The sequence below is a fragment of the Mytilus californianus genome, unplaced genomic scaffold (assembly GCF_021869535.1).
Source record: "Mytilus californianus isolate M0D057914Y unplaced genomic scaffold, xbMytCali1.0.p SCAF_4, whole genome shotgun sequence".
NCBI classification, from domain to species: Eukaryota; Metazoa; Mollusca; class Bivalvia; order Mytilida; family Mytilidae; genus Mytilus; species Mytilus californianus.
Window position 1 is genome coordinate 108,616,157 of NW_026262690.1, and position 21,991 is coordinate 108,638,147.

General features: G+C 32.9%; 1 protein-coding gene across 1 annotated transcript; it reads right to left on the bottom strand.

Annotated features, from left to right (window-relative positions):
• Window positions 1–1,059: 1,059 nt before the first annotated feature.
• LOC127739075 (collagen alpha-1(XXI) chain-like) lies at window positions 1,060–21,084 on the bottom strand (the record flags this gene model as incomplete). The annotated part of the gene is made up of 5 exons (XM_052250644.1): window positions 1,060–1,083; window positions 3,516–3,551; window positions 9,998–10,261; window positions 17,256–17,558; window positions 21,018–21,084. Coding segments are annotated over 4 exons (657 nt in total), but the record flags the coding sequence as incomplete, so codon positions are not given.
• Window positions 21,085–21,991: the final 907 nt, after the last annotated feature.

Below are 21,991 nucleotides of genomic sequence, written 5' to 3' on the forward strand. Positions count from 1 at the left end.
GGCCCCGAAATCAATCAATCAATCAATTGATTTTAGTAAAACATGGTAAAAAAATAAATGAAAAACATATAATGATATATGATATACAGCAACTATTAATGACAACTATCAAATCACAGGTTCCTGACTTTGGACAGGCACAACCAGAAACTTGCTGCTGTCTGGTTAAACACATTTGCATGCGCCAAACTCTTCCCGCTAATTTATTCCCCAAGTGTTGTACATGTATTGTACATGTTGTATAATGAAAAATTAACAAAAATGCAAGTTTAAATATTGCAATTTTAAGAAAAGCCACATACAGATGTAACGTGAGGGTACCCAAATTGCACCTATTTTGACAGTTTTTTCACCCAGGTTTTTTATGATCCAGACAAAAGTTTCCATTCTGTGTTTATTTTGTAGACGTATCCTTATTTACTATATAGTTACACCAATTTAATTTTGAATCCATATTGAATCATAGAAAAATGGGTTTGAACCGACCTCCAAACGATCCATGATTCTGTAATGGGGAGTACCCAAATAGCATCCATGCTTACTTTCACATCCTTAAAAATCGAATAACAGATGTTTTGTTTAATTTCTTCAAATATTTAGAACAATTTGACATTAGTCCATGCTTACTATTCATTTTTTAAGAACATAGTTGATACACTAAAAAGAGAGAACTCTATTTTGGAAATACAACGTCAAACATACAAAGGATGTTATCAACGGACAATGATAAATTTAAAGTACAAAAACACGAATTATGATAAACATGAATTCAGGATGGTCTATCATTAATTGTTATTATTGTTTTTAGCATTATAGAATCTTAAGACCTGTCTTTAATATAGATCGATGCAATCATTTTGATAACATGAACATATTGAAAGGATAAATAAAGTTGTCTTGATGAATTTGATTAAGAACACTGTGGGACTACTTTGATTAGAGTTTGGTAATAAGAGGGTTGAGAAATAATTAAATTTCATACGAATTAATGATATATAATAATAATCAAACCAAGCTTTCATGATTTTAATTTTATTCCACAGTTACACTATATAAGATCTCTTCATACAGTGATTGTGGTACCTAGAATAAATAAGAAAATATAATTATATTGCTGTAGTAAATAAATAAATGCAAAATAAATGAAATGTAAAAGCCGTTATGTTATGTGAAACTACTAAATTTAAGAGTTTCTTAGTATTTTAAGGTCGTGCTTATTTTAACTTATTCATTGGCGGAGAAAGTAAGATAAGAGACATATACCAAATATTTTTCAAATTTTGTATGAAGACTATTATCTATCGTATTTCAACTTGGACAATACAGTAAGATCCACTAGTAGAGTAGTATGGCTATGGTTTATGAGAATAAAGATATATATAACCATCCAGAAACACCTAATTTTACCATGGATGTTTGGTTAAGCTGGCGTCCTTAATCTTTAGTTGTCAGTGTTGGCTATTGTTCGTCGTTTCGTTCTTTTCTTTTAACAATGGTGTTGTCTGTTTTCTCCTAACACTGTTTTGGTTTCCCTTTAATATCCTCTTTCTTGTTTTCAATCACAGAGGAATGGGTATAATTTTTTAACAAACAATTATTTCAGACTATTTTTTCTCAGTCCACGAGGTACTTCTTAGATATATTAATTAAAAAAAAACAAGAGACAACTTTATTTGTTCACTATATCTGCAGATGTTTAGAAGAAATGTTGTCTCTAAATAATGAAGGTGTGTTTAAATATAGACTTCCTTATTCTAGTTTACACAGCAATAATTTATTTATAATGGGACGACGGGTACTTTGCTTTTGGTTGATAGTGATATTGCATGCCATTGGTTCCTTCTTAATGGGTATAAATTTCTCAATTGTTTCGCGCGTTTAAGGTTATGTTAATGTGATATTCCAATTAAGATTTTCTTTACAGCAGGAAAACAGATCATAAATATGTTAAAACTATTATATTGTTGTATCACAAATATAGTAACTTATTGAGATAGTATGATTCTACTAGCAGGATTTTCATAAAATTCTATTTAACATGTTCATAATTATACTGAGATGGTTAGATGATCGCGTTTAATGTTTTTCTTTTTTTTAAATATATAATTACTTATTTATAGTTGACAAGAAAACAAAATCTTTTATTATACAATTAACTGTAGATATTACACATAATCGGGATTTCTTGACCTTACCATGATACTGTTATATGCCTCGTAGTACTGTTACCGATTTATGAGCGTATAAAGGCATGCTTTCTATATTAGCAAGTAATTAAGCACATTTAGCTGGCACACAAAAACTGAGAACATGTTTTATATGTTGATACGGAATTGTTTATTATTGTATTAGTCGCATCTGCTTTTGTTACAATATATTATAATTATCATTTAGTATTGTTATACCGGTTTGATAAAGTGTAGTATTTTTTCGGATTTAAAGTTATTATATTCTGGAACACACCCGCGACATCGCGTTTTCGTGACTGAATTAGAGTTTCTAATTATATATAAACCTTGTTTTTAGCCTGGACTTTTAGTACTCGTATTGTAATCTGATAAAGTCATGCTGTTTATAAGATGGACGGTTTTCTCTGCTTTCAAAATCTTTCTGTTTGAACCCGTCGAACTGGAACTTATTACTTATTGGTAATATCAATTATTTGGAAAACAAAAGGGCCTGGAATGGTTTTATTTTTTAATCAACATCATGATTGTCCTATATTAGTTATATATATAAAGTTGAATTCTTTTATTCACCGTTTTTACGTCATGCCGCCTAACAAATTGGAAACTGTACCTACGCCTTATAATATTTTAAGTTTGGATTTTTAGTATTCGTAATGTCATTTTATACTTATAAAGTCATGCTGATTAAACACTACAATAGGAAACAATGTGACACTGATTGAATTTAGTACGTCGACTGAGCATGCGCGAAAGCGTATAAGACACGGATCGATAACGGTCTCAGAATTTGGATATTTTCTCAAAAATTGGCGTTTTCTGTGAAAAAAAAGACAAATTTAGGAAGTACAAAACACTACATTTATACGTCATATCACAATTATTTCCGACTTTGTATGGTTTCAGAGGAGTTGCGGCTCAATGAAATCGATCTCTTCCTTTATAGTAATATAGATTAAAATTCTAAGTACCTATTGTTATTTTATTGATTGAGTTTAAGGTTAGAATGTTAATTGAGTGCTAAAAACATGTTTGAATTACCCAAATGTTCATGTATCTGTCGCATGTCAGAAACACCGTCAGTGATTGTCTTTAGTTATACAAATAACTGTAATTTTCGGTTCCAATCGATCTAATAGTTCGACAAAATTCGGCCGCTCGGAAACAGTGATCGACCTTGTCGGTGTCAGAAATATTTTATTCCATGACTTGGTTTCTCGTAACACAATCGACTTGTTTGGTTTCGTCCTGGCTTTTTTTTTTTTAGAATATTGAAGAGAATCGGCTCAAATAAATTACCATCCACATACATAAAGAGATCCTACTCACCACCCCTTTTCTTTCATCCTTGGCCTGGGCTAGAAACTACAAAAATTATAATAATCATAACAGTAATGAAGTATTAAAAGCAATTAAAGACGAAACACCTGTAATAGTAATACGCCGTACATGTAATACTGTAATTAAAAACTCAAAACCTGTAATACAAGGAATACCGTAAAGTCTCGACACCTGTAATAGTAATACAGGTAATACTGTATTTAAAGACCCTACACTTGTAATACGGGAATATTGTAACGACTCAACACCTGTAATAGTAATACAGTTAATACTGTATTTAAAGACCCTACACTTGTAATACAGGGAATACTGTAAAGACTGAACACCTGTAATAGTAATACAGTTAATACGGTCGGTATTTAAAGACCCTACACTTGTAATACAGGGAATACTGTAAAGACTCAACACCTGTCATAGTAAGACCGGGAATACTGTAACGACTCAACACCTGTTATAGTAAGACAGGGAATACTGTAACGACTCAACACCTGTCGTAGTAATACAGGGAATACTGTAACGACTCAACACCTGTCATAGTAATACAGGGAATACTGTAACGACTCAACACCTGTCATAGTTTTCGCCAAGTTGAAACATGAATTTACCTCGAAAACCTCGAAAAAATTGAGAGTAAGGGGATATATTAATTACTCACCCAAAATATCTTTTTGAAACCAGCCAAGATAAGAAAAATATGATTAGATATAACAGACAAGATGAACGATGATTAACATAAACTAGTAAATGGTGATTATGTCACTTTTGTCATTCGCCAATTAAATACATTTTAAAATTAACGTTTCAAATTAAGAATTGAAAAGACAGGGAGTCATACCAAGTTTCTCTGAAGAATATATAATAAAAGATCAAAATAATACAGATCTTTGGTTATAGAATTAAACACGAATTGAAACAACCGTCTGACAACAACTACTGGGAATGGGAAGCACAACGTCCATAGTCGTTTAAACAAGAAAAGTACATTGATTGGAAAAGGGCACTTGCAGCACATTTTTGAATCACATTAGCTTTTATTCATGTGGTATTATATAAAATTTGATTTTGAAGTATAATTTATGTTTGTGATTTTCGCTATGCCTCCAAAGCTAATAATTTATCATAAAATTTTTTTTCAAGAAATAAAGAATAAATAAATTCATCTAAAAACCTATCCTGAATAGCCTCGCACGGGTCGATTGGATGCCTTTTCATTTCAGTAACTTATTATTACATTTTTCATATTAATCTATTTCCAGTTTCTTTTTGATGAATTGATTAGATAAATTATAAGCTTTGAAGGCATAGCGGAAATCATTGGCAGTGCTCATCCAAGATCATGATAGAGTTCGTATTCATCAAAATTTAGAAAAGCCTCAGAACGTACCCAAGGAGCGTCACTTCCGGTAGACTTATATCTAACGCCGTTGATTACATTTTCAGGTAAATATGGTTGAACTTCACAAACAATTAAACAGTTATTACTTGTCCAAGTTGCATCGTTTTATTTCCATTTTAAACTTTTAGATAAGAATCACTTGATATATGTGATTTAGTACCTCTTAAATGATCCAGATAACAATAAATTTCTGTATGAACACTTTCCATAGCCTGACCATTCCATTGTTTCTATGAAAGTCGGGATTATAGAGAAAATATATCATCCAAAAAATGACCCCATATTGAGTACACCATATCGCTTACTAAAAGAAAATTTCTGGATCCGGGAATTGGGAACAGCTATTCCTTACGGATGCAACGACAAAATTGATGGTGTAACTATTTTGTCTTGTCCCAGGTGTTGTGATATCAACAAATTAAAATGATTTATCAGCTCTGTTCGACGCAATAGGAGTCACGGTCATCGAATATATACACCCCCGGCAAATTACACCGTGTCTATGGATGGTTTGTTATCCTCAGATCATAAACCTTTGGGAATTTACTATATTCGAACTTAACTGTTTGCAATACAATTCATCAAAGCTCATTTAGATATTTCAAGAGGCCCAAAACAATTATTGATACACATTCTACTAAGTACGATTAGTTGCAATAATTATGGTCATTGCTAACCATAGGCTATACAAACCCGTGACAACTACTTTATAAGATGATGAAAAACTAAGTTTTTTCAAGTAGAATTTGCTAATAAGGGTTTAGATGCCATAAATATAAGCAATATTGTCCATAGAAAATACCTGCAGAAAGCAATACCTGATTACTTCAAAGATCAAACTATACTTTCCATTTCATATACCCACACCAAACTTATTGCATCTAAAATTTTCAACCACAAAAGGGTATAAAAGACCTCAGGTATATAAACTCCAAACTTCCCGATTGCTCTTGTACATCATCCCCATACAAATATAGTGCCGATGATCATTTCATAACTGGAGACTTTTGTATCTAAAAAACAATGAACAAGCTTGCCAACGACCCGAACAACCGCGAATTCCCAAGCCCAATAACTTGAGGAAGAACTGATGGAAACAGTTGAGGACTATGTCAGAAAATTGGTAAATCGAATCAACCAAATGTGTACGCTTTATTTGAATGGATCAAAAAGTAAAACAATAAAAATACTGAACTCCATGGAAAATTCAAAATGGAAAGTCCCCTAACAATTGGCAAAATCAAAATCTCAAACACATCAAACGAATGGAAAACAACTGTCATATTCCTGACTTGGTACAGGCATTTCCTTGTGTAGAAAATGGTGGATTAGACCTGGTTTCAAAGCTAGCTTTTCAAAGATTTAGTTAAAATATACCATGAACAACGAGTACACACGGATTTCTGACCCTTTAAAGAAGGGGATATTTTGTGAATGGTTTATCATCACCACACAACAAGTATGTTATTGTTGAGTTCCCAGTCCCTCATAAATTATACCCCTCTTCACGAAATAGAAATTCATAAATCCATCCTTCTTTCCTTTTGTATAAACATTAAAAAAGAGGACGATGAAAACCTTCCATCGTTATATAGGATACCTAAACTTCACAAAAATTCTTATAAAGAACGATATAAAGCCACTAAACGTCTTTCTAAAATTCTTACTACCATTCTTTCCATAGTATAAGATGGTTTTCAGAAATACTGTGATGAAGTATATTTAACCAGCGGTGTCGATCAAATGTAGATTCTTAAACATTCTATAGATTTACTCCAAATTCTTCAAAAACAATCTTTACAATATTCCAATAACATGAAAACCTTTGATTTGGCTACGCTTTACACTACTATTTGAAAGATCGACTACATCGTTTAATTAAACAGAGTTTTTTTAACACAAATGGGAAACGTGGAAAAAGATTCATTGTTTTGGGTCATGAAAAATCTTACTTTGTGAAGAACCACACTGATTCCAACAACACATACACCGAAGATGTTATCATCAATATGCAGCACTTTTTAATCGACAACATATTTGTTGAGTATTGGAATGATATTTCAGCAGACAGTCGATATTCCAATCGGTACTAATTGAAAGAAAAGGTATCTGGCAAAGTTCTTTAATTTCACTTTTAGATATATTGGTGATGTCATGTCACTCAATAACCAACATTTCAATGAGTGCTTACATCTCACATATACAGGGGTGTGATCCTTACACAAATAAACTGTTCCGTCAAAGTTATGTGGAAGAACGACTGAAATCGACACTATATAAGTTGTACGGTAACCATCACAAATTGATTGACAAAAACGATATATGTCGGTGTTTCAATTCACGAGCGACATGTTTTGTCGGTCTTTGAACTTAAGATACCAGTAAATTTGTCTGATCTGTCTTATTCCCGATTGTGTCCTATTCCCGATTGTGACATTTTGAATGAGTGTGGAGTCGAAAAGCGTTTGATGCATGAATAGCGGGAGATGATTACCCTGTGTAGGAACCCGGTCTCGCTCCTTTGGGAGTTCACGCGATTTCCTCAGTTTTTGTTTGTTACTTTGATTTGTCTCTTCTTAATTGATTAACAAGATTTGAACATCGGTAAACCACTGTCGCCTTAATACTAGAGGTCTAGTGCAAAATATCAGAAATTTTCATATAAGCTTAACATTATGATTTAAAAATGGATCAAATGGATTGAATATAACATTAACGCTTCCAATTTTACTGCACCAGTCTCCAGTGATACTCGAGGCCTAAATTTAGTATTAGACGTTTAAGGGCCTTAATTATAGCCAAATCCGGACAAGGAATCGGAGCTTTGCATGAGAGAGATGCATTCCTTAATTCAAAATGAGATCTAAAAACAAATTTAACACAGAAAATTTCAGTCACACAATTTTCGTAGTTTCATGCTAGTATCTAATTACTGGCTACTGGGTTGGTCATACCCTCGGGGACTAATAGTCCACCAGCAGAGGTATTGACCCAGTGGTAGTAATTACATTAACGGTACCAATTTTACTGCTCTATATGCGCATTTCGACAATTAATGTCTCTTCAGTGATACTCGAGGCCTAAATATTTGAAAATCCAATTCCTAATAAAAACTTCGAAGAGCTGATAAAACCAAAAAGGACCTAGAGTATAGCCAAATCTGGATAAGGAATCAGAGAGTTGCATGTCGGAGATATATTCCTGAATTCTAAATGAGTTCTAAAAAAAAATATAACACAAGAAATTTCAATTCAAGATTCAAATGGCCGGGTTGCTTAAACATTGGTCTATACTAACCTTTTAAATATAAGGAAATATAAAATGGGAAAATGGGAAATTCTTTTTTGAACAACTCCATAATGGAAGGTGCACAACATCAAAAGGTTTTGCATACTTTCTGTAAACTTCCAAAGATCTAGATTAAAAACAAAAAAAATGTTGCCATCTTTTGATGACAAATGACAAAGTTACGAAGTCTGGAAAAATATGTAAAATTATTCAAACAATTCCATAATAGCAGATGCACCATTGAATTGGTCCCGTCTTTTATAATTTTGGTTAACAGATGACTCAGATCCAAAGTTCGGAAAATATAGGAAAACAATACTCAAACGACTTCATAATAACAGATTTTTCTGTACAGTTTCAAGCATCTGTTTAGACAACCACATGAGGAATGGATTACACAAAACTGGTACTATCTTTATAACATTTTGCTAAAAATGTCCATGTTCCAAAGTCTGGGAAAATTGATTGAAACTGTATGAGGAGTTGATCATACAAATAAGAAATCAACGTTTCGCCGCCGATCCGAACATCCGACCGCCCTACAACCAGAACGCCTATCTGTTTTACTCGACAATATGTTTACATGCTTAGGTCGTAAATATATTGATGCTAAGACTGCAAATCTAAAACTTTAGTGGTTTGAATAAGTTGTAAAGGGGCAATTTTGTAGATAAAAACACGGAATGTTAATGGTATATACTTGTATTTCAGCTTTTGTGTAAAGAGACCTTTATTTTCCTTAAAAATAAAGAGATAGCATGGAAATTTGTCGGTTTTTGAAGACTGTGTTGCCTTCTTAATGTTCAGTTGTATTGCATTTAAGATGATGTTTCATTAAAGTATACCCCATGGTAATTCTATGTAAATAATGAAATAAACCTTGCTGTATAAATATGTATATGATTCCTTTAAGGAAAGGGAGGCAATCGGTTCAGGAATAAACGGTCTTCGTTTTATTGTCAAATTTAAATATATAGATACAAAAAGTACAACCAGATTCATGCATAAATGTTTGAATCTTATACTCTTAAAATAATGACTTTTAACTGTGAATAAACGGAGAATTTATATCTTTGTCTACTTGTGTCTAACTGTAGCCTGTATCTTTTGTTTTATTTTAGAAATAAAGCTACATGCCTCTGCCTAATAGAGCACCAACTAGTCAAAATGCACCTTAATAGGAGGACTAACGAATTTCACTAAAAACACTCCCTCGGCGTGTGAGAAATTTCTGATGAAAGAGGTTTCAAGGTTGTTTTTTATTCTACCAAGATTCCAAAGATAGGTGTTAAATCGTTTGTTGTAACGATCTGTAACGCCTATGGAATGTTCAACCTCAAAAGCGTTCGCACCTCCTTAGTTAGAGATTCATTGTATTTTTGTTTACTTTGGTCAAATTGGTCATGTTACTTATTCAGCATTTATTTTGCATTATTTCGTTAAAAATTTAAATTTGAAATAAGATCTAACAAATACTAGTACATGTTGAAGCGGGATATCCCTTCGTCCAATTTCCTACAGAAATTGGTGAGCTTTTAAAAATGGAAGAAAGTTGTTTGTGTTGAGTAAACTACATACATTTTGTGAAAATGTAAACGTATCATCACTAGGTTAAACGTTTTTCCTTAAATTACCTAAAATGCTCAACTTTAAACATTTTGATGCACTTTTTTTTCAACCCAAACACAAGATGTGCATTTTCTAATCGACTAAAGTTTGATAAGATGCATATCAAGTAAGAAATAACTAGTGGACAAAAGTGTAAAAAGACAATGGACAAATATACCTGTCAAAATCATTTTTGCAATTCTTTCCCTGAACGACGGTGATTTCAATGCATTAAAACTTGGAGCAGGGAAACGAACTGTTTCATTATCTTCTATGCACTCGATCTCTCTTTGGTCAATGTTATCTCCAATAGGAATAGAAAAGATTATAACACCTTCACCTTCTTCACGTAATTTTTTTGCTGCGGCACAAGTGCGTCGTGTGTCGTCAGACCCGCCATCAGTCATAACAATGGCGAAGTTTTGGATTCCTGGTCTATCTCCTGAAAAAAAATAGTTCTGGTTTAGTTACATTTATTTTTTAAATGTTATATTTGATTGTGTAAAATGGATAAAAAGAAACTTAAAAAGAAATGATGTAACTTAAAATGAGAACTTTCTTTGAATGCGAACATTTAATGTAAATAAAAGTAATTAGGTGGCAACAGCAAAATAAGTATGAGGAAGACAGACACTATCATGTGCTAGAGTAAAAGAAACACAATAAAACGTCTACAAGACACTAAACAGAAAACTACAAATCGAAAACCGGATTCCCACAACAAACTGTGGTGAACACAAGTGCTTAATACAGAATCACCGGTAAGTGCTAGAAAAATATACATGCTGAAAAGAACTAATTAGGCTGAATACAGAGATACTATACTATTTAGGCAGTAGTGTTTTCTTAAAGGTTCTTGTAGAAGTATATATAACAGTAAAGATATTTCAAAAGGACAAGAAGTTTCCTTTTATGAACTCGACCTATGTCATTTGGATAGGGTACAATTTGATTGTTTCTGGACCATCTAGCCTTTCACCTTCAGGCGTAGCTCTAATTTTCATTCAATCTATTTCTCACTGGGGCCATTTTCAAATGTTTTGTTTTCAAATCTTTACTAAACTTTGTAAGTGTAACTCCAGAATTAAAATGTTTAAAGAAATGTCTCGTATTGTTTTTGATTTTTTGATTTGATTAAATGAGTGATAAAATAAATTTGAGCAGCTTTTCTTCATGTGAAAAATACGACATTAGGATGATTATTGGTATTTGCATAAGTGAGGTTCTATAATGAAAGAAATAACCATAACATTAGTGCATACATTGTGTATTTCACACATCTAGAGAGCAGCATGCAGTCTCTCCGATAAACTCCGTGTCAAAAGAAAAATATATATAAAAGGTCAAAATGAGGAAAATAAAATATGGGAAGGGTGAAATATGGACACAGGAGACAGAAAAATTCGGTCTAACATTCCTCAAGGCATCAACACTTTAGCAAATAGCTTTTAACAAGAAGGACGACACCCCCTTTTAATGAATATAATGTGTCTATATTGAGAGAAAAAAAATACTTTTAAATTCAGGCTGATTTCACTTTTAACGTTAATCAGTTTCAGAGTTATAGAAAAACTTTCTCTGATTTAATATTTTTTTAAAACTTGACATGGTTAAAAGGACACAAATTTGATAAAAGAAAGGACATAGATTTGTGACGTCTTTGATGCAACATGGGGTAGGACATGGATTTCATATAAGGACACAGATATGAGACTGTACAAAGATGTGAATTAAGTCACACACCGAGATTCAGCTTTCTTAAATTGACGTGTACTGATATTTCTGGAATACTATTACAGTATGAAATATACATAAAACTTATATTGTCATTTCAGTGGGGATTATTTATAAACTTTGGCATATATCAAGATTTGTATTTCAGTTGGGATAATAATCTTTGGATCACCGTTTTCCTGCTTATTATACAAATTTCGGACATTGCTAGAATTGGATAGACTAAGAAAACTCCTTATATATTCGCAGGGTGCAAAATTTCCTTTTTTAGCGGATCAACGAAATTCACTTTTGCAATTGATTTTGTATTTATGAACATTCAGTGTCATGGTTTAAGGTGGTACCTAACACTACAGGGAGATAACTCTGTAAAAATCAATTAAACGTTTTAATTACGTTGTATTGTTAAGGAAATATTAAGCTTCTCAGTGATCAAAATTAGTGTTTGTCAAACTGCTATATAACCAGTGAAATTTTTCTGATAAAGTGGTTGGTTCAAATTTTTTGAAATTTTTATATTTCTGTCAAAGGGTCAAAGTAAACATTTTGTCAAAATTTTATGAAAATTAAACGAGCCAAATTAATATTAGTCAAGGTGTTGGGTACCACCTTAATTGGTTCTGTAATGCCATTTATTAGTTCGTGTTCGTATTGGTTCATTTAGAATTCATACTTATAGAATAAAACTAGTGAGAAATATGAACAAGCGGGATGCAATTATTACAATAATTTAAAGTTAATAACGGTATTGAAAATAAATGCCAAAGTCTGTATGAAACTACAAGAAGTAATGTTACTGGTTTTCATTTCAAAATGTCGTTCTGTTGTCAAAATTATGAGCTGACCAATAAAGATTTATTTGCAATCTGTAACACACCTTACTCAACCAAGGTGACCGATTTCTCTAGACTAAAAGAAACACAATATAAAAATATGAAGATGTCGTATGACTGCGAATGATACAACTATCCACCAGATACAAAATCACGTGGATGTTAGCAACTATAGATCATCGTATTGCCTTCAACAATGCACAAAACCAATAGAAATCATAAAAGTCTCGACATGAAAAATGTTTTACAATTCAATCAAGAAAAATAAATAGCAATACTCGTTACGTATTATCACATTATTCCACATATCTCAATAACTAGAAAAAAAATGGATATGACCAAGAGATGCTCAAATTTTACAGCATTTTGTTTGGAAGAGACCTTCGACCAATATTGTTATTCCACAACTGATGGTTTAAGAAGAAAGCAACTTCGTTACAATAAAGACTTATTGACAGTTATTGATAAATTCCTAAAAATAAGAGTCAACAGAATAACGATTATTCAACAAACAAAAATCGAACCTTTATTAGAGGATTTGGAAAACAGAACTCAAATGAAGGGATGAAGTTGCAAAAAGGTTAATTTCAGTTTTCCAACTGTAAACTTCTCGTTACTATGTAGCAACATTCCAACAGCGCGACTTCATCTGAATTATATATCTCAGTTGATATTCTAGAACTTGTGTTTCTTATCATGATTTCCATGATAGATGGTTGATGCTTACTTGAACGCTAATGAAACAAGGGTTCCAAGTGGTAAAGTAGAAGTCATCACTTCCAAAGTTTCACAGACGAAGTTGGTTGGTCGCTATGAAATATCTTTGTCACGTTTGACCACGGATATGTTCCAATAGTCGTAACTACAACCCCGTCCTCTTTTCCTCGATTGTGACATCATCGAATGATCCTTATCAACGAATTTATACTGACCATTAGCACGATGACGGATACCACTAATAGAGCAAGATCTTCCTAACATTGTGGAGCACTTTAGGTAGTAGAGTTCGTGTTGCTCAGTTGTTAGCTTTCTATTTTTTTTATGAAATTGTTTCTCTTTTCGTCGTATTTCTTTTTTTGCCATGGCGTTGAGTTTCTCTTCGACTTATCAGTTTTTAATGTCCCCTTGGTATCTTACGCCTCCTTTTTTGCAAAATTGAGCATTTTGATCTGTATGATTAAAAAATAATTTCGTAGTTCCAAGCAAAGAAAGCTTGTCTCCTTAACCAAAAAGTAATATAAAAAATATACAAAACTCCAAGGAAAATTCAAAACGGAAAGTCCTTTATCAAATGGCTATATCAAAAGCTCAAACACATCAAACGAATGGAAAACAATTGTCATATTCCTGACTTGGTACAGGCATTTCCTTATGTAGAAAATGGTGGATTAAACCTGGTTTTAAAGCTAGTTCTTCCAAAATCGATACAAAATAATACAGGAGTTTTACGATCTCTAGGTATCTTTCTTAATATCGACCTTATTCTACATAGTTCACTTATACGGAACTTTGTGATTAACTGACGACTTTTAAAATTATTGTGTTGCTTTCTATTTTGACTCATTTCAGAAAGGAAGTGTTGAAACTGTTGTCCAAGTTGAAAAGAGATTACCCAAATTTCCCTATTATTTTTTTTTCAATTTTAGCGTCAAATCTAAAAGTTGTCAATTACTACTGGTTATTGAATGTTAAAAAGCCTTTATCATATATCTTAAGTATTTCAGCCATTTTACATATTTCCTTAAACTCAAAATGCTAAAGTATATTCAGCGCTATACCCGCGTTGCCGTTGAAGGAAAATTGGTACAAAATTTTGCATCGAAGGACGTCGCTAACCAAAACGAATTACTTTGTGTCAGCAATACAATATATAACTTTATTATATACTCAGTAGTAAATACAGATAAATTGTATGTGTAATACAATCATTGACAATCGTGCTGTCTTTATCACACCTTTAATCTGTATGACGTCACGTCATCGATTGCAGTGCAAAGGCTTTCATTTATCAAACCCCTAATCTGTATGACGTCATGTCAAACCTATAATCTGTATGACGTCATTTCAAACCTCCTTATCTGTATGACGTCATGTCACATAAAAAACATCCACGTGAGGTATATGTATATAATAAAGTGTAGAGTGGGTGTCGCATATTCGCCTTGGACACATTTTCGCCGTTTTGCTATTTTTTCTGTAAAATTTGTGTGCCTTTACCCAATACTTGCCTAAATAGATGGTAAAGGCTAGCTGTCTGTAATGTTACAACTGTTGATATTCCTCTTTACCCCATTTCCAAGGTTATTCGCACATATTGAGAAATACGCAGTTGTTTTTAAATGATTTTGGCAATTATGTAAGATTTATATGGCAATCATGCGCAGTCTTACAGTAAATATTTGTGAGAAAAATCGCATAGGAATGATCTCTCAAGCTAATTCATGTAATTGCAAACATTCGTTTTTTATAATATACCAGGATAGTGAGGATGGTAATATCATACATTGTGGCGAAAATGTGTCCCCCATGGTACACGAACAACTTGATTTCCTCTTGAGTTTGCGTTCTTTTTTAGAACAATTAACCAATGTTTTGAAGATAATTTCTGTATCAAACATTTTTTTCATATAGTTAAATTTCGGAAACCTTCATAAAAAGTTCCAAATATTCGAATGTAGGTCGGATGTAAGTGGAAATGAACGAATTATGCGGCGAATATGGGTCTCTCACTCTATATGATATGGCTTTTTCAATATCACACACCGTATCAACCCTCAACCAATATAATCCCTCGAGCAGAGCTCTTGGGATTATATTGGTGTCTCGGGTTGATACGGATGGGATATTGAAAAAGCCATATGATATTCTCTATTTACTTCTAACCGAATTTTTGTTGTTGTTAACGATGTTGATTTACACTTTTGGAATAATTACTGACAATTTGACAAAATCAGTCAAAACTACGGTTTTGGGCTACCTTCAGGCACTTATAATTTGGTGATTTGTTTAGAAATAAGCAATTATATTGTTAGAACAATATAGAGCATACATTGGGCTGTGATACTATCAATTTAAGTAAGATTGAAAAACTTTGTAATAATGGCCCTGCTGTGAAATAAATGCAGGTCCGGGACGTTCGCCCTTCCACTTTGTTCCATGTAGAGACGGTTAAATTACAGAAGTCGTAGTTTTCTTTTTCCCACAAAATAAACTTCAGTAAATAAATAATCTTTGATTGCTTCTGTTTAATCTATCCACTTTTATAGACATATTATATAGATTATTTATTGCTTTCTAGATAGAATATAGGACTGAAACGGGGAAGTGTATAAGAGACAACAACCCGACCGAAGAGCAGCCAAAGACCACCAATAGGTCTTAAACGAAGCGAAAAAATCCCGCACCCGGGAGACGGGCTTCTACTGGCCCATAAACAATATGTATACTAGTTCAGCGTTCGAAATGAATGTCTTTTTGTTATTTTGTCGTAAGGTTGCTGTGTCGTTAACTTATATCGCACATATTCTTTTATTCATACTCAGAAAATCTATAGAAATGCAAGAAATTATGATTTTTAAGAGACCTGTGAACTAAGTCGTATCTATGTTTGTTCTTTCTCCTTTTTCATCTTTCATTTTTTGGTTCAAAATATAAACTTTTGTGTAGTTTGATACGTTTTTTTTTTCGTCTAAAATGGCATCAAAATGCTTGGCGTGACAAGTTAATGAGCCCGTATTTATATTTGTGTGAGGTTTCTTTCCATGGCTAGTTGGTTTGTTGTGGGGATTGATTTTTTTAATTTGTGTTTTGAAAACTCACTTTTTAACCCACCATTCCGAGGCCTTGATGAGAATATTTTATTTTACGAACGCATAGTTAAAGTACGTAGAGTACACAAAACTTACTGGTATTAACCAACATAGACAATTATAGGAGAAAAAGAGTGTCAACGAAAGTCAGGAAAGATTGTTTCATGTACGATTCACCGAGATTGCACCTATCAAATTGGTTGAAAAGGTTACTTGTCTTATCTTTCTTTTGTAAGAGGTTTAAGCTCAGTATTATGTATCAAGTTCTTCAGATGGCCCCTAAACAATAATGTATACTAGTTCTGCGAAATGGATGCCACACTAAACTCCGAAACATATAAATGAACTAAAATTATAAACACTAACAAAGGCTAGAGGTTCCTGACTTGGGACAGGCGCATAAATGCGGCGGGGTTAAACATGTTTTGTGAGATCTCAACCCTCCCCTATACCTCTAGCCAATGTGGTATAAACAAACACACAACAATACGCACATTAAAACTCAGTTTAAAAGAACTCCGAGTCCGATGATAGAATAGGTAACAGAAAAAACTAAGCAAAATGGCAATGCTCAACATAAATTAACAAAGGACTACTCGTATAAGGTACTGAAATGCCAGCTCCGGTCCTCAATTGAACTGATCGAAAGAATATCATCCTATGAAAGTTAAGTACAATCCCTCTTGTTAGGGGTTTTTTACCATGCCATCATAAATTATAAGAGAACAACATAACCCGTATCATGCCAACAACTAGTTTTAGAATAAATGTGTTTATTTCCGATGCAAAGACCCTATGAGTGAATCAATATTAATTCAAAGATGCCATCTTTAATGACTTGACAACAGTATCGTAACTATATCCTTTCTGAGTAAGTCTGTTTAAAGGTTTGGTTAGCTTTTGATGTGAATGACGACATTTTTGTGATTTGTATAGAATATTACCATGAAAGATGTGAAATACCTGAACGTATAAGATGTCTGCACGTTGATTTATATTTACGAATGATGTCCTGAAAGTAATTTTATCATCGGTACAGTAAAATTTAAAGACTACTTGCCATTCTGTTTTGTAAAACTGCTCGTTCTGGCATGATCTAGTGCATCATAGGTTTTTGTCCCACCACCTACATACGGAATCTGTTTGATAAATTGTCGAAGAAGTTCTATCAAATTCAAACTTCTCAACTTTATTTCTGTTTTAACATTTGTTGAAAATACATCTACGCCGACCTGTGTGTCTGTCTTACCGATCTTGAATTGACCTGCTATATTTGCTGCGGTGTTTTTCATAATTGTGAAATTAGCACTTCCAACACTACCTGACATGTCCAGAATAAACAAGACATCTGCTTTTGTTTCAACTAGAAAAGAGAGAGAAAATGTTCATTTTAGCGAACGCTATCATTACTTTCAAATCGATGTCAGTCTTCCTAGTTTTTGTAAAGACTAAAAAAAATTACACCAAAGTTCGTGAATAACTATGACTTCAGCGCTTTTGCACGATGTGAGTACATCAATAAAGCATTTTATACCTGTTCTGCATATGCGAATAAAAGAGTTTGTAGCAAAATATTGGCACAGATAAACATTTTAACCATTTAAAAAATTATGAATTTCAATCCTTAACATAAGTCAGTATTTTGATGAACTACCAATTTTAACATATTTTCATTAGTTTTTGGATACATCATGGCGTTGCTATAATCTATGTTTGGATTTTGGGGTGTTATGTTTGAAAATTTAGAAAATATAAGTAGCGTCTCGCATATGTCAAACAATATAAGCTTTTCCGTCAATTGGAGACAATGTTTATAAGCTCTCAAAATGAGTGGTTTTTGGCTTAAAATAAAGGGTTTTTAATTGTTGTACATTGGCATTATGTTGGGTTTAACTTGTTATCATCTGGTCATGATGACATGATGACATCGCCACTTGACTTGAAAAAGCCATTCTATGTTTTGTTTTTGTTTAGATTTGAGCGAATGATACAAACGTAGAGGAATACGAAAATTTAAACTATAATATTCCGTATCCATGCTGCATATGAATATATGTAAAACTGAAAACGGAGGACATAATACGTGTACCAATTGTTAACGGTCAATTAAAAAATAAAAGGTCCTAATTTTATACAATACAAAGACAACTTCCATTTCATTTGAACTTTGGTGGATAATTGTCTCGTTGGCAGTCATACCACATCTTATTCTCATAGCAACACATTTTTCTCGCTAATTCTTCATTGCTGAGAAAGGATCATATTACATTTCTTAAATCAATCCAGAAAGTCTTTGTAAAAATCAATTGTTACCAAACTATGCATCTGATAAAATATCCTCAGAAGTCTTGATTAATTATTCAACCAATATCATACATGATTTTAATCTAAATATAAAAAATCCGAGAAATTAGTTGAAATCTGTTTTAAAAACAGCAACAGATTTCTTACTGACTTTAAGGAAATGATTTACATTCATTTCCCGTACCTGAGGGAGATATGAAGATTTGTTCACTCAAGATAATCATACTTCCCCGAGGGCATCGCCCGAGGGAAATATGACTTTTCGAGGGTGAACAAATCTTCATATCTTCCTAAGCCAAGGGAAATGAATGTTTTATTCCACTGCCTATACTTTTCATAACTTCATGAACGTAAATTATTAAATTCTATATACAACGTTTTATATCCGCTTTTAAAACTTAACACGACATAAAAATTGATAAGCAATACCAATCAAAAGGTAATCATTTATTTTATGACAAGTCCAATTTTTCTCTATTTTGTTTTACATTTGAAATAGTTTTGAACACAATAATGTCTAGACTATTCTATCTTATAAACGTTAAAACATTATGTAACGTCGCTCGAGGTATATATAGTCTCGACATTTCAGAGGGGAATAGGATACTCAGAAGGGAATATAAAGTTTTGTTCAATGTCACGTGGAATCGTCTAAACTAATCAAATGTTAATTTCGCTATCAATATTTACATACAGTGGAATAATACGTTATGGTTGATGGCACCAACTGACGTTTAACAAAACTGTCACTGTTAATCAGAGTGGAATTTAATCAAGAAATATGGTTGAGGACGCCAAATGAATCACCTGTGAATTAATTTTACAAGAAAAAAAAAAAAAAAAAAAAAAAAAAAAAAAAAAAAAAAAAAACAATTGAAATTCAGGAGCATTAGGGGCCGGGACAAATTATATTCAAATATTGGGAAATAATATATTGACAATCCCCTCCAAGCATATGGATAATAACTAAAACTGCCATCAAACATATAGGTGTTACCGTCATTAAAATGAGAAACATTTAAAACAAATTATACATTTTGAATAAAAGTTAAAGTTTCGATATAATGATGATGCCATTAAAGGTCGGTATTATGAGAGTGGGTTGAGTTCTTAACTTTACGACACAAGGGATGATTTAAATTGTTCATTGTGATTTTTTTTCGATCTATGTAGCAATATTTCAACAGCAAATGCATATTCAGTATATAATTATATATTTTCCAGTTGATACACTTTTTCAATGCTTATGCACCTGTCCTAAGTCAGGAATCTGATGTTCAGTAGTTGTCGTTTGTTGATGTGGTTCATAAGTGTTTCTCGTTTCTCGTTTTTTATATAGATTAGACCGTTGGTTTTCCCGTTTGAATGGTTTTACACTAGTAATTTTTTTTGGGGCTCTTTATAGCTTACTGTTCGGTGTGAGCCAAGGCTCCGTGTTGAAGACCGTACTGTGACCTATAATGGTTTACTTTTATAAATTTTGACTTGGATGGAGAGTTGTCTCATTGGCACTCATACCACATCTTCTTATATCTATTATGTTTTAAAATAAATTCTCTGTTAGAGGGTTGCAGCTTTAAGAGGAAGCAAATGCACTAAGGGTTCTAAACGATAAATGTTAAGTGATTTAATGGACCACATCATGATTTTATAGTACGACTGGATGTTTTACTTACCATGAGCGACACGGCTAGTACACTTATTGGAACTGATTAGTCTTCTAGATTACCTGAGCTCACTCTGGTTAATTTTGGGGTCCGCTTTGGTCAATATGTGTTTCATGGACATTTGTTTGTATGTTCGTCCTTTTTGTAAATTGTATCAAAATATGGTGTTGCCTGTTTTTCTTCAACTTAAGTTTTTTATTACCTTTCTCATATTTTCCCGTTTTGTAGAAATTAATGTTCATGACAAGAATCCAGACTATAAATGACTGAAACTGTTATCAAAAACTGAAAATTTGAAAAAAAAGTAATAGCGTAATGAGTAATTCTTAACGGATCATAGAAGAAAGATAAAAATAAACCATGATCTTTCAATCTTCTAGACCTTCAGGGACCAAATGTTGTCGAAGTTGTTCTACTTGGTATGTGAAATAGAAACAGTGTGCGAGTGCAAAAGGGGGAGGGCGTGTGTGTGCTTTCTTTTGCCAAACAGGACATTTTCACCATAAACCTTTTATTGACGGCAAACGGGTTCTGTATCCGTGGGGGCTTTTATATGTTGAGGACACAAATAAACACGAATAGAATAGTTTTGTTGTAATATTTTGATCTCACTGAAATTAAAAAATAACGTCTGCTACCCGCATTGACAAGAAACAAGAGAGAGAGAGAGAGGCAAGAGAGAGAGTGAGTAATTGTCAAACCGGATACGAAATAACCCTTCCCTATTCCGGAATGATACAGATACCAGACTGCGAACTAGCAACCCTTATTATAACGAAAATTTATACAACACGAGATTATAAGTAGCATAAATGCCTATGAGCTTATATACAACTTTGTGTAATACTTACATAATTGTAGACTCGGCTTGACCACTAGTAACGTACAAATCAGGTGTGCTACCAACATCTTCATTATTTCGAGTTATTCCACTGCAATATAAGAATTGTTTGCATTATAAACACAAAAAAATCCATGTAATTGTCAAGTATGCATGTGGACTGCAAGACCCGGCGGAACCATCTCTAAACATTCAGTGTCACTATTGGTTTGATTTTAGATAATATAATCATATTGACCTAATTGTGAGTTAAAAAGATGCCATGATTCGAAGAAAGACAGACAAAATAATGACCAAAAAGGGAAAAAACTATTATTTAAGTGTTCTAATACAAAGGTTGCAACCTCCATCGGCAAAATTTACTAGACGAACTTTCATGCACATCTCAATTTTTAGGCTTACAAAAAATTTATGTATTTGACGTCCAGACATTTAGACTGAAGCTTACCTAATGAAAGTTATTCCAGAAACTCGTGAAGTCTCATTTAGCAGAGCTTTTCTAAAAAATAGGAATCGTAGATACATATTCCTTGTTTTAAATGTTGAATTCATACAGAACCTTCTCAAAGAAAAAACAAGTGAAACTGCGAGCTACTGCTCACTGATGATACCCCCGCCGCAACTGGATAATTTTAATAGTGTAAAAATATGTAAGTGTTCGGTAAACAGGAAGTTGTTGAGTAGTGAATCTGAAGACGCATCACACGATATAGCTGACTTATATAAACCCTGAAACCAAATTTCAGAAATCCTTATGATGTAGCCCCAGAGAAAAATGCGATGAAAAATATTCATGTAATTTTAATAGTGTAAAAATATGTAAGAGTTGCGAGCCGCAGGTAGTTAAACTTCACCACTACTGATTATCTCGATCATTTTTGGTCCACATTTCCCCCCATAAACCCTCAATAGATAAAACAAACATATGGTGCATAATTTCACACTCCTCACAATAAATACCATTAGTTTGGTTTAAATCCATTT